General features: G+C 33.6%; 1 protein-coding gene and 1 pseudogene across 5 annotated transcripts; one reads left to right on the top strand and one right to left on the bottom strand.

Annotated features, from left to right (window-relative positions):
• The first annotated feature begins 3845 nt into the window (after positions 1-3845).
• Positions 3846-8921, top strand: LOC100810681 (probable methyltransferase PMT20). Of its 5 annotated transcripts, none has more exons than XM_006573417.4 (8): positions 3846-4128; positions 5620-5905; positions 5989-6137; positions 6268-6463; positions 6673-6883; positions 7318-7990; positions 8098-8175; positions 8287-8921. In XM_006573417.4, exons 2-8 carry the CDS (start codon positions 5642-5644, stop codon positions 8507-8509), a joined length of 1794 nt encoding a protein of 597 aa, XP_006573480.1. In that variant the 5' UTR covers positions 3846-4128; positions 5620-5641; the 3' UTR covers positions 8510-8921. The 5 variants fall into 5 exon arrangements, with proteins under 5 accessions (XP_006573480.1, XP_014630844.1, XP_003517079.1 ...); XM_014775358.3 differs by having other exon boundaries at positions 3846-4136; XM_003517031.5 differs by lacking the exon at positions 3846-4128 and adding an exon at positions 4165-5118.
• Positions 8922-11846: 2925 nt separating this feature from the next.
• On the bottom strand, positions 11847-14420 carry LOC100810480 (putative disease resistance protein RGA3; annotated as a pseudogene).
• Between the last annotated feature and the right edge of the window lie 156 nt (positions 14421-14576).

Here is a 14576-nt window from a genome sequence, read left to right as displayed (position 1 = left end):
ATTTTCCTTCTGACGTTTTCAAAGTAGGTGTAATGAAGTGTAACAGAAAATGCAATGGATTAAATTGGAAAATAAATATACTGTTTACTGTTTAGAGTAAAATCAAATCAAAACGTCTTCTCTATGAAATTTGGATGTTTAGGCCATGGTTCCTTGTAGAATGGTAATACCTTAAAACCTATTGAGCAAAACTATTAACCATGAGGGTGTGCTAAAGCATGGCCTTGGAGATTGACAATTTAATGTGTGTGTGCATGTGTTGATCGACACAATTACTTTAATGTATGTGAAGTTTTTTTTTCAAAAAAAAAATTGATATATGTTTCTACTAATAATTACATAAATATTATCTTATTAGTTTTAATTTATTTTCTGTTTTTAATTATTTTGAAAGAAAATGTAAATTATTTCAAATGAAGTAACACAATCTAAACAATCCGAATTTGTCAAATAATGGAAATATATTAGGGTGGTTGTTATCATGACAAGCATGAAGCGTGGCTTGGTTTTCTGAAAATTTAATAATGATCATAGCTAGCTCTAGGAAATGAACAAGTATACATGTTTCTTGTGGTCTCAACTATATTCACATACTAATCATGATTTAGATCCCAATATATAGGATATCCAATTCTGTTTGGTGAACTTGCCATTAACCTATGTTTCGAATACATATTTCGTAGCTTATAAAACGAGCAAGCAATCCAAAAAAGAAAAAGAGCAAGCAAGATATAGCAAATACTTGATGGGTAAAGTTTTTTTTAATGTAAAGTTTAGTTTTGAAAATACTTTATTAAGGTTTAGCAAATGAAGTGCAATAATTAAGTAATACAGTATCATTTTTTAAATACAAGGAAGCCAATTAACTTAATTGATATATTTTTTGTTCTCGTTTATCTATTCAACAAGTTAATAAAATTATTGATATTTATTTGTCCATTCAAAAGTTCAAGATTATATTAGTTATATTCTTAAATCACATAATAATTCTCAAATAATATTGAATTCTTACTCCAATATTGATGAGATATAGTATATGTATTAGAGTAGAATGGACAATATGGAGTATAACTAGAAATTTTAAAATATATAGTATATGTGTTAGAGTAGAATGGACAATGGAGTATAACAAGAAATTTTAAAATATATAGTATATGTGTTAGAGTAGAATGGACAATGGAGTATAACAAGAAATTTTAAAAATAATTTTAAGAAAGGTAAAAATATTAATTGCGCTTTGAAAATAAAAACATTAATTGCATTTCTTTAGCAGGATTCTAAATCAACTTCAGTATATCAAAACTATTAATTTTTCTTCTCATTTTTTCTCTGAATAACTAATTTTCATGGACCCCATGAAGTTTCATAAATACATAACATTTTTTTTGCCAAGAATATATATTTATTAACCAAGTGATAAAAGAAAATTAATATTTCAGGAATACAAAATTTGGACGTTTATATAATCAATGTCACTTGCAACAAAAAAGGAAACTACCAACAAACTCCTTCATAAAGTCTATGAATATAATATAGTATGTTGCTTTTGTAATTTAATTAAGTGTGATCCTTAAGGAATGTTGTTCGGTTCTCCTCATGTTTCTAGTTTTTATTGCGTTTGTGATAAGTAATCCATCCAGAAAACTTGTGTAATTCTATCACATTGCTTTAGAACGTACACCTAGTAAGTGTGAAGCTTTTGTATCTAGGTAAAAAATAAACTAAATTAATTCAAAATTAGTTTAAGAATTGATCGGATAATTAATTTGTTGAATTTAATTTATGAATTAAATAAAGTGAAATTAATTTATAACTTAAACTAGTTAAATAAATGAATTTTACTTTAATTATATATAATTCTACTCATTTAATTTATCTCATATGTGATCAATAAAATTCATTCCACTTTTTATAACATTGTTTTGTGAGGGGACAGATCTTTTTAAGTTAGATTTTCTCTCAAGGTGCATTCGTTTATCGAGAAAAAGGTTGAAAAATGAGAAAAATGAACACTAAAATAATGTGAGATCCATATTTTTACATTTTATTTTAATTCATTTTATTTATTTATTTTTACTCTTCCAAACAAATCCTTAAATTCTTTTATGTGAAAATTTTCACCATTTTTCTTTTTTTATTATTTAAAATTTCCTTCTCTCACTTTTAATCAAAAATTAAGATTTTACATCATAAAATGCCACGAGACAATATTCAAACTGGAGAGATAAAAAGAAGTAGAGGAAAGAACATGTTTTTTTTTTTTTTAAACATGATTCTCTCAGTGTGTATGATTGAGTTAAAATTGTGAAGAAAGAGATTTTTTTTTTCAAAAATGAGTGTTAATCTCACATTTTTTTTTTAATCTTTCACACAACCATACAAAACATTGGGCAACAAGAAATATTTAAAAGAAAAATGTACATGTACTCCATATACTGCTATCTTCAAAATCACCACCAAGGTTTGCCATGAATCATACCATCGTGACTGCATAGGTTCAAGTGAGCATCACTCATCGTCCATAGGTACAGCATTCAAACCAGTTTCACTTTTTCCCATAAAATATGAACAATTCTATCAGTCCGTACAATCAAAAGAGTCACGACTTTTTATTTGCATTCAGGAAGTATACCACTACGGAGGTGGCCCTATAAATGTTTTTATTTCTTATATTCTTTGAATATTATTTGTCACTAATGAATTATATGTAAATATTGTTAACTAATACTCCATCAAAGAGACATTATTTACCACTACGGAGTATAACTTTTTTTTTTTTATCAATCTAATTAAATTTTACCGACATTATAAAGCTCTTAATTAATTTAGTTTTTCAATTACAAAATAATTGTATGATAAATTCCTTAAATTTTATAATAATTACTATAGAAATCAAGAAAATAATAATTTATAGTTTCAAAACTTTTACACTAATAATAACAATAATAATAAAAAATACTTTTATTTGATAAAATTCACATAAATTGTATATCATCCAATCTCCATCAAATGAATTAGAATGAACTGATTTATACTTCATTCTACTCAAGATCTAAAAGCCACTCACTTTGAACCATTGAATGGAAATTGAAAGACACATAAGTGACAATAATTAACATAATTTACGGACAATACTATACCAAACGCACTTCTCAACTTGCAATCAATCTATTGGCGAAAGTGCTAATGTAACTCATTTTGGGCATCCCATATTTTCAGCAGATTCAGCGTCAACACGGAATAATTATACGGCGATTAATAATTATGTTCACAGACACTACTATAACAAACAATAATAACTTTTATTACATGGTAGCTTTAATTTTTCTTGCTCAGGCAAAATAGTGTCTTCTTAAGACATTTGATCAAGAAATTATAAAAAATAAAATATTTATTATGTAAATAATATCATAATGCAAAAAATCATGAATAATATAATTTTTCGTCTCTTAATAAAATATTTATTTTTTAAGTTTTTTAATAGAAGTCCAAAAATAATCGTTAGCATTTGACGTTTTTTCTTTGTTTGGCGTAATTAATTTAATTACTACCTCTATCTCTAGTCCTAATAAACAATCTAGTATAAATCATTAAAACTAAGGAAAGTGGTGATCAAACTTAATAATATCATGGTAGATTTAAATTTTATTCCAAAAATATCCTTCAGTTTAAATATTATAATTATTGATTTTATTTAATGTTAATAATTATAGTTAAATAAGTGAGTGTCTAATAAATAGAATTAATAAAAGAAATTAAGAATATAAGAGATATTTAATTTTGAATAAGTTAGAAAATTAGTGATGCTTATAAATAAGATTAAAGAAAAATATGTTCATATACCATAGGAGCTAGTATTAGATTACAGGAAGGAAGGAGAGAAGAAGGGACAACCAGGCACATGGCGAGCAAATAGTTATATATATGGTTGATCTATCTTTAGTTTAGCCTCACACACAAATCTGACTTATCGGTTGGTCCCTTCAACCTTGGCCTTTCACTTTCTCTTCCTATCTCTCTCTCACGTTCACATTCCATGCCAGTGTTTTAGGCAGCACCCCTTCATATTCTTTCAACCAGACACAGAGCCAGAAAACCCTGAAGAAGCCAGAGTCAGAGAGAAACAGAGTAATACTGTACACATATACACCCTTTTCATTCTGTTTTTTTTTTTTTTTCTCTCTCTCTTTCATTATCCTGTCTGTTATCTTTTGTATTTGTTCTCTTCTATCTTGTTCTTTCCATCTTGCAAATCTAGATCTCTTCAGATTTGAATGCCATACTCTGTTTTCTTCTTCTTCTTATTTTTTTGGTATCTTTGAATGTCCTTAACGCTTCTTGTGGTGAGTGTGGCGTGTTTATTCTGTGTGTTATCTTTGAAGCTCCTTTCTCTTTTTTCTTTCTTTCTCATTTTATCATTAAACTTGAGAATGGTATGAACCAAGTAGCCGGATTCATCTATTGTTATATTTTTTGTTGAGTTGAAACAACCCGTGCTAATTAATCCACATGTTTGGTGGTTGCTTTGTTATATACTCGAGATGGGGTTTCTTAGATTGTTGGAAAAAAAATCAAAAAATGATTTTTTTCTGTTTTTTTTATTGAGCTGGGAAATCAGCACACCTTGTTTCCGTGTTTTTTCTCGGTTGTCACACTTGCATAGCCATTGGTGGATGTAACTTGAGAGTTCAGACAAAACACAGTGGATCGGGTATCACTGACACATGCATGATGGGAGCTTTTCGTACGTGTGAAGAAAAATGTTTCACATTGGTGGCTTTTCCTTTTACGTAGAAGAAGGGAATATGACACAGTATGGTGTGAGATCCAGTGCTTCATTTTCCTTTTTGTGTGGAAAGGGTCCTCACAAGAACCGATTATTGTTGGGGCCCAGTGTCATGTGAACATCTTAAAGGCAATGTGACATGGAATGGAAAGTAACTAGTGTCGGTGGAAGTATCAGATTTCGTTTATTAATAAGCCCATGTCGTTTTAATGCTTGGTGACTGTGTGTGGAGTATTGACCAGCTGGAATTAATCATCAATCTCCTTTTCCTTATTTCTATTTTTTATTTTCCAAAATTGGATCTGCTATGGAATTTGTGCCTTGTTTCTCAGGTCAGGTTGATCTGATTTTATTTTTGGGAGGTGGGGGTCGGTGGTTTTTAGTTTTTTTTTAGTGTTGTTATGAGTGCTCAAGTTGCTGTTAATCAACCTTTGTTTGTTGTCTTTTCTTGGTTGTTGGTTTTTGGATCATGTTGCTTTTGTCAGTGTTCTGATCTGAATTGTTGTGGCCTTTTCTTCTTTGGCTTCTCTAGTTAGATGGTGGAACTTGAACTTAAAGGGTATGACAATTCAGATCAAGTGGTTTTTTTTTTTTTTACCAAATTTAATTAAGTCATGATTCTAGTCCTTGGTTCTTTTTTTGAATTCTTATTATAGGGGTGGTTAGAGTGGCTTTTCTAAGTTCCAGGTTTCCTTTTTCTTCAATCACCTATGATTGGAGAATGATGATTCCTGACACCTTGCTTTTCAAATAATAAAAAATGTGTATATGAGTAGGTGGAGGAAGTGGCATAGTTGCATTGCACTGAAGTTTTGTATGTTGTGTTTCTGCAGATAGTGGAATATTTGTTGGACCATGAAGCATAAAGATGGAAAACCGATTAATCAGCCAAATAAGAACCGGGCTGTGACTTTGGCAGTCACTTTAATTGCTCTATGTGGTTTTTCTTTCTATCTGGGAGGAATCTTTTGCTCTGGAAAGGATGGGGTTGTGGTTAATACCATTCAGAAGACCCTTGATTCTCCTAAGCAATCCTCAGGTTCTCTGCAAATTAAGCCAATCAGTTTCCCTGAATGCAGCATAGACTATCAAGACTACACTCCATGCACAGATCCAAAGGTATTAAATGGTAGTCATTTGCTAATACTGTAGGATTTGTAGAAGAATGTTTCATTGCTGATTGAGCATGCATAATTTTACAGAGATGGAGAAAGTATGGTGTGTACCGGCTTACTTTGTTAGAACGCCATTGCCCTCCAGTTTTCGACAGGAAAGAATGCTTGGTTCCTCCCCCAGAGGGTTACAAGCCTCCAATCAGATGGCCAAAGAGTAGAGATGAATGTTGGTACAGGTATGATACTATACACTTCATGATGAGTTAAATAACAAAAGGTTCGATTGATTTAACTCATTTATGTAGCTTGCTACTGCTATCTATGACTGTGTAGTCCACTTCAGCTTTTTTGTTATACTAATGTCAGGAATGTGCCATATGACTGGATCAATAAGCAGAAGTCTAACCAGCATTGGTTGAGAAAGGAAGGGGAGAAATTCCTGTTTCCAGGTGGGGGTACTATGTTCCCCAACGGTGTTGGTGAATATGTTGATTTGATGCAAGATCTGATCCCAGGAATGAAAGATGGGACTGTGAGAACTGCCATTGATACTGGTTGTGGGGTGAGTTTTACTTATATCTTATTTTTCTTGAGGTGTTTTATTTCATTTAGCTAATGATGGCAATGCAACATTGCAATTCTCAACACTCCTTAAACATCAACTTACTCTAGTTCACTCATTTAAATACTAATTAATTTCAGTTACAAATTTCGATCAGGTGATAGACAAGGAGTGCATCAATTAATCCACTTAACTCTGATTTGTTATAGGTTGCTAGCTGGGGTGGTGACTTGTTGGATCGCGGGATTCTAACAGTTTCTCTTGCCCCAAGAGATAACCATGAAGCTCAAGTTCAATTTGCTCTAGAGCGTGGTATCCCAGCTGTTCTTGGTGTCATTTCTACACAGAGACTTCCTTTCCCATCAAACTCCTTTGATATGGCTCATTGCTCCAGATGCCTTATCCCATGGACAGAATTCGGTAATTCTTCAGTGCATATTGGATTTTATTGGTTAAACAGAAATCATTCTTGTTTATGCTATATTGTTATGAACTTTGCCTGCATGAAACTGCTTCACAAATCTGGTGTAAATGGTGTGATTCTTTCTATAATGATTTTTAATTGGCATCTAGTTTTGTCAGATCGTACTAATAAAAAAATTTAGTACTTTGCATTTTTGTGAATGTAAAGGCAACACATTTTATGATTTACTATATTTCCCTGAGTTGATGAGTGATCATTGATAAGATGATATACAATATGCCCTTGATCCTGTAACTAAGATTTCACATAAACTCAGGCAGACAATTTCATTCTAATTATGCTGTTTATATGTCTTGTTAACTGCTATCCAAGCTCAAGCTAAATTTTCATTCACTATCTGATGGGGATGGATATTCATGTATGCTTTTAGGTGGTATTTATCTCATGGAAATACACCGTATCCTTCGTCCCGGAGGATTTTGGGTTTTGTCTGGTCCACCTGTTAACTACGAGCACAGGTGGCGTGGATGGAACACAACCATTGAAGACCAGAGATCAGATTATGAGAAGTTGCAAGAATTACTTACTTCAATGTGCTTTAAATTGTACAATAAAAAGGATGACATTGCAGTATGGCAGAAGGCTAAAGATAACAGTTGCTATGAAAAGCTGGCCAGAGAGTCCTATCCACCACAGTGTGATGACAGCATTGAACCAGATTCAGGATGGTACACTCCACTTCGTGCTTGTTTTGTGGTTCCAGATCCAAAATACAAGAAATCAGGCCTCACATACATGCCTAAGTGGCCTGAACGGTTGCATGCTACCCCTGAAAGGGTCACAACTGTTCATGGTTCTAGTACTAGTACTTTCAGTCATGACAATGGCAAGTGGAAAAAGCGCATTCAGCACTACAAGAAGTTGCTGCCTGAACTTGGCACTGACAAAGTTAGAAATGTCATGGACATGACTACAGTATATGGAGCTTTTGCTGCAGCCTTGATCAATGATCCCTTGTGGGTCATGAATGTGGTCTCATCTTATGGTCCCAACACACTCCCTGTGGTTTATGATCGTGGCCTTATTGGAACCTTCCATGATTGGTAATTTTGAAAATTTAAAATTATGAAGCATAAGGTTATTATTTATGAATGTATTTGTGTTAATATCATATGGTGTGGTATTTATTTTGAATTTTATTATTTGGTAGGTGTGAAGCTTTTTCAACATATCCTCGAACCTATGACCTCCTTCATCTTGATGGACTCTTCACTGCTGAAAGCCACAGGTGAGTATGTGAACTCATTTACTCTCATTAGTAACATAAACATGGAGACACTCACTCTAAACTTAGATTTTTGAATATGTTTCTGACAATGGTTGTTTTGTTACTTTACAGATGTGAAATGAAGTATGTGTTGCTGGAAATGGATCGAATTTTAAGGCCTGGTGGGCATGCTATCATTCGAGAGTCCACTTATTTTGTGGATGCCATTGCTACTATTGCCAAGGGTATGAGATGGGTGTGTCGCAAAGAAAACACCGAGTATGGAGTTGACAAAGAGAAGATTCTGATATGCCAAAAAAAGCTATGGCACTCATCCAACAACGGTTCAAGATGACAAACTCTGGAACCTGTGCAGTGGTGAGAGGGGGTGGCTACAATTGTAAATCCAGAAGCAGAAGCAAAGGGAAATGGATTCAGAGCCACCATCAACTAAACATTGATTCATTCTATAATATAGAAGCCAAGAATCGGTCGAGTTCAAATTTATCAAATGAAGAATTGGTAACTCAATAATCTGATCTTGTTAAGTTATATAGAAAATTTTCATATAGATACTATTCTTTATATGGCATCAATTGTATCAGCTACCACTCTCCTATATCTATTTTTTGTTGTTGTTGTTGTGTAATATCCAAGTGAATTCATGTGAGAAATGAAAGTTTTAATTCCGACAGAAAGCATATGATATGCTACCTATACATAAATTGGAATTCCGTACCAGACAATACTACAACATTTTGTATTAATATTCGCACTCTATAATCATTTAATTCAATGTCGTATTATACAGATTTTATTTATGGAAAGTTAGTTATTGAAATCGTAATAGAAGTGGATAATTGAATGCGAAACATTTACTATGTAGTAGTGGTTAAGTTGTTGTGTTATCAACGGGTCGTTTTACTTAACAAGATGATATATGGCATGAAATATAAGTTACTATGTGCACTGTTTTGGAGTCATTCTCAACCCAAAAGTATTGTTTCTCACTACTCCACGACCACTTTTTAGGTGCATTGTTTTAAAGCACCGATTAGTAGCAGTTCTCCTTGACCATCGAACTTTGAGTTGTGCAAGGTTTTGCACCATCCAACGTATGCAAAGAGGCATATTTACGTAGTGTTGGACTAGCCAATGCTAAAGTGGAAGCTAATTCAGTAGAACTAATCCTAGTTAGAACACTAAGTTCATGACTACATTTGTTTTCAATTCTGAATTTTCGCATTGCTGGATAGATTTCCCCGAGTGTGGTTCAAGTTCAACCTTATAATGGTTTGACGTCAATTTTAATCAATACATATCTTTCAGCTCTAGCCAAGGAAATCGAGTATGTTATGTTTATTACTTTTTTATATAAGATTTTTCTTTATATTCCATTTTATAATAAAATTAAAAAATGTACATTTATGCAATCTTTATTTAGCCCAAACTAAAAAAATATTAAAATAATGTAATAATTCGTGAGAATAAATAACATTCCGTATGGAATTAATCACTAACATGCTCAGCTTCATCCCTCAGGTGTAATTAGGCATCACCTATAAGAAATTTTATCAGAAAAAAACTAACAAGTAACATTTGTCTATATAAAAAATCTTATCAGCAACCCAAAGTTTTGTAAATGAAATAGTCGATTGCTTTACTATTAGAGTGGACTAAGTTGACAAGAAATTACACTTTAGCTACATTGGCACCTTTGGGTAGAGTCAACTCAACCAAACCCACCAGAGTTGTGGTTTTTCCATGCGTTGAGCAAATATGTGCACTTAAATCTTATACATTGTTGGCACTTAAACCTTGTGGCTTCAGATTGGATGCACAAGCCACAAGGTTCTACAGCCAGGACTGATGCCAACTGCCAACATTGCCCACCTTAGCCCGAATAAATAAACAAATATTTTTTTGGTATGAGAAAGAGAGCAGAGAATTTTTGGATCCAAAACAAGGCTAACAATGCATATGATCATAATGCAAAATTATCATGGCAAGAAAAAATATGACAGGATTCAAATTTTATAAACAACTTTGAAGTGTGAAGTGTAAATGGCCAAATGCTCTCTCATAGTAGCATATTTTTTGAAGGTTAAATACACTTTGCCCCTGAATTGTAGGCTTATGTTAGCTGACCCCCCTAATGTTTTTTTTCCTTGTATCACTAAACCCCGAGTAGCATGGTCCTCGTTGAAAACGTTATCTCAAGTTAAAAAAAAAAAAAAGAAGCTTTTTGAATATGAAAAAAGCTCCGAAAAAAAAATTGGTTTTGGAGGTGTGTTGAAATTGAAACAGAGAACAGGCTCATGGATTCCTTTGATTCTTTGCCCCTATTTCATGGTCCAGAGCGTTCATTGGTTTCTTATGTTTTCTTCCTTATCCAAATATGCCAACCAAAAAAGTAAACTCCTCTCATTTGTTTTTTAGAGCCTTTGCGCTGTATGTGATGCTTAACATGAGTATTCCTCCCATAAGATTTTTTTTGGGTACCTACTAAGCTACTGCAAAGATAAACTACTGCTAATGAAGGTACATGTTGAGAAATCTCACTTCTGCTGGCATGCTTATGACAAATGCTACCACCTACACGGCCAATACTGAAGAGCAGCCTCTTTCAACAAGGGAAGAAAGAAGCTACAGTTGTAAACTTAAGGTTGCTTGCGTCTGTTTTGCAGATTCACAATCTCAACTTCTCTGAAAGCGAGAGAAGAAGAAATAAAAGGGGTTGAAGGGACCATCAACAAGACATCAAACATATTGAAAAACTTGCAAAATGACCAAGTATTGAGTTTCATTGTCATGCATATTGAAAAATTTGAAGCTCCCTATCTTGCCACTATGTATGGAATAAATTTGGCATTTATGTTTCTATGCATGTAGTTTTGGATATGATACTTGATGAGTGTAAAGTGAAAACATGGAGCAAAGGGACTCCTCGCTGTGAAGTGCTAGTGATTTTGGTGTTTAAGGCATTTTATTTGAGTGAAGTGCATGCAAGTGTGAAATGTAGCTAGCAGAGGAATTTAGACCATGAAGATTATGGATTAAATCCACCAGTACTTAGAACTCCCCACTGTAGGATAGCAATAGCATTATTTTTTTTTAGCCCAGGTAAATCCAGGGTATAACTTGTACAATCTTTCCATTTTCCAATTTGGTACAATCTATTTGTTCATGGATATAGGTGAAGGGAAGGCGAGGTCAATTTTGGACATTCAGAAATCACTGGCCGATTGAAAAGATATGAATGTACCTATGCTTTTTGAGCTTTGGTACTTGGAAGGTATCATAACAAAATATAAAAGAAATGTAGAAGGCAGCCATTTGGCATTTTTAGAAATTCTGACATAGCAACTTACATGGCAGTGTTACAGTCAGCCTGAATGTATATATTAAAATAGAATTCATCAAGCACTAAATGTAAAAATTACTATTATCAGTCATGGTTACACATAGTAAGAAGTTATCCATTGAAACCAATAAAAAATGAAGAAAACAGTCAGTAACACTTATTGATCGATCACATTAATAATGGAAGGAAAAGTTGAAACATGTTTTTGTTTTTGTAAATTTATCTGGCTCAAGTGTTTTCAGACTTACTTAAAGAACTAGAATACACAAATGGAGTGCTTATAATGTAACTAAAAATAATAAAAGTAGTAGATGTGCTATGTCATATATTTTTTTGACTGTTTATGGATTTTCTCCCCACTTATGTATGGTGTTCAACTTTTCTATTTTTTCTAGTGATATGGGACTTCACCTCACACGTCAACCATTAAGTCAAATTCAGTTACGCTTAAACCATGCAGTATTCTGCTCTTGAAGAAGGTCCGTGACCACGATGGTTGAATTCTCTCTGCACCCAATTTCAAACATCAACATATACACTGTGCAAAGGACTCGATGCAATTTTTCATGGACAGTTTGACACATTAAGGAAAAAAAAAAAAGCACTCATTAGTATCCTCTCATCCCAAAACTCTTGAGAGTTGAGGGAGGTTCAAGGGTTTCCAGTACTAGCTCAGCGTTAACATTAGTACCTTCTGAATTACCCCATGACAAGTTTCAGCGATTCAGCTTCTTCTTACTAATAAAATTTGATTGTTTAGCATCCAACCCATAGCCTGACTTTGAATCTACGATGAAAGTGCTCAATGTTCTTAGATGGCTCAGCATGCCAATATTGAGAGGCATATCTGCTATTGAAGGACATCTATAAATCACAAGATGTCTTAGATCCTGTAATGGTGTCAAGTCTTTAGGCAACAAATTATGCGACCCAAAATATTCCAGTTTCAATATTTGCAATTTCTTCAACCCACAAATAAAATTAGGCAAGCTTGTGACAGAATTTCCATGCAAATTCAAGTATCTCAAATATGTTAAATCCTTGAGTGGGGATAACAGAGAAGAGCTTGTGCGTAGTGCTCGGAGACAATGGATTGATGGCAACCAATGATTATGTCCAAGTTTAAATCCAAAATCAAGAAAAGTCCCGCAAGGATTCAACTTTCTTAAAGGAAACCATATTGACGGACTCATTAGAATTTAACAAGAGTAAATGATGAACTCTACTTGACAAATGAGTCAACCTTATATGATCATGAACCACACATTCTTCACCCATTATAGACCGGGCCAGATCATGAAATAGATCATGCATCTTGAAACTTGTAATGATACCTAACCCATCTAACTTTGCTTCTTGAAAAAATGATCTATTGTATAATTTTCTCCGCACTTTATTTCCAACATCCTCCACCTCTAAATTTCCTTCAGATTTAATAAATCCATTAGCCATCCAGAGATGAATTAGTTCTTCCTTGACAATTTCAAAATCTTTGGGAAAAATTGCACAAAAAGAAAAATATCTTCCCCAATGACAACTCCAAATTAAAATAGCTTAGTTTCAAAGCACGCATGATAGAAGTTTCCTCACCAGTGATGGAACTTTCTTCCCGAATATTCCAAAACTCACTTCCCTTTATATTCTGCCATTGTGTTACCTCAATTTCATCACACAAAAGGCTTCCTAGTGTTTTGATTGCAAGTGGCGAACCAACGCATTTTCTCACTATCTCTTTGCCGATTGCTACAATCTCTTCCCTCTCTTCTCTATTTGGTCCAAATGCATGATGTTTGAACAATGACCAACTGTAATCTTGAGACAATTTTATCAAGCGATAAGCAGGGTGGGTTTCCATGATGGACGCAACTTGCTCAAGTCGAGTAGTGACCAAAATGGTAGCTCCTTTGGTTCCCATTTGTTGAACTTTTTTTCTCATTGCTTCTAAAGTATTGAGGTTGTGATTTTGTCCCATGCCACATTCTATGATGGATTGCAGTATTGTCTTTGTGTTGAAATCATTAGAAACACAAACCCAAATAGTCAAGTCAAAATTTTGGCATACCCTATCATCATTGAATACCTATTTGGCAAGTGTAGTTTTTCCAAGTCCACCCATGCCAACTATGGGATAGATGGAGAGGTCTTCACTATTACTAGCATGTTCCAGAAGAAACTCCACAGTTTTCTCTCTATCTTGGTCTCTACCGTTGACTATGGGCTCAGTAATGATAGAGGTAGTTTGGCGTCAATAACCATCCTCTCCTTGCTTTTCTGTGACACTGGTGCGTAATTCAAACATGCGCCTTTCTTCATTGATGTCTTGGAATCTTTTGGTAATGTCTTTCATCCTCTTGCCAATACAATAATGAAAAAGAATGTTCTTGAGATGGACATGGGCTAATAAGCATGAATTATGCTCATCAGAATGCACCCTTTTGGATTGTATTGAACATTCATCCAAGATATCATCGAGCACATATGCTGCATTTGTTAGTTTTTGCAGCCAATCCTTCAGTACATGGCCTGTTACTTGCTTTTTCTCAGCATCTTTGAGAACAGCACGGATTGCAGTGAGATTGGTGCAAAGCTTATGAGTCTGTTGGCCAACACCCCAAAACATAGTAAGTTCGTCTTGGACAAAAGATGGCAAGTTTTCAATCACAGTTCCCAGCAAAGCCTCAGCCATTGGTAGAAACCAAAGCTAGAATAAACGAAAAAGCTTGGTGATGATTTTGGATCTGGACAAGGAAGTATGAAGAAGAAAGCTATAGACGAGTGAATAAGAATTTCATTGGAAAGATCTTTTGCAGTGATTTAAAAAATTATTAATTTGCATTGACTAACTATTGTTGGAGTCATTTGTTGCGAGCGATGGCAAGAAATCTAATGTTAATTCCACCCTTTTTGTTTTTGTTATCAAGGAGTCAAGAAATTTAACGTTAATTCCACCCAAATTAAGACTAAGTTTGTGTTTGGTCTTCTGTTTGGAATTGATTCTCAATATAAAAAAAGTGATTTTGAATATATTTTTATATATTTAATTTTATATTGAAGAAGA

The sequence above is a fragment of the Glycine max genome, chromosome 1 (assembly GCF_000004515.6).
Source record: "Glycine max cultivar Williams 82 chromosome 1, Glycine_max_v4.0, whole genome shotgun sequence".
NCBI lineage: Eukaryota > Viridiplantae > Streptophyta > Magnoliopsida > Fabales > Fabaceae > Glycine > Glycine max.
The sequence above is the reverse complement of the archived record's forward strand: the minus strand, read 5'-3'. Positions and strand labels throughout refer to the sequence as shown.

What these genes read in the sequence shown, in the direction of transcription:
- LOC100810681 (XM_006573417.4), top strand. Translation starts at nt 5,642, where the DNA reads ATGAAGCATAAAGATGGAAAACCGATTAATCAGCCAAATAAGAACCGG. An exon ending in AGAGATGAATGTTGGTACAG is followed by an intron (nt 6,138 to 6,267) that starts GTATGATACTAT and finishes TACTAATGTCAG; the next exon opens with GAATGTGCCATATGACTGGA. An exon ending in TTCACTGCTGAAAGCCACAG is followed by an intron (nt 8,176 to 8,286) that starts GTGAGTATGTGA and finishes GTTACTTTACAG; the next exon opens with ATGTGAAATGAAGTATGTGT.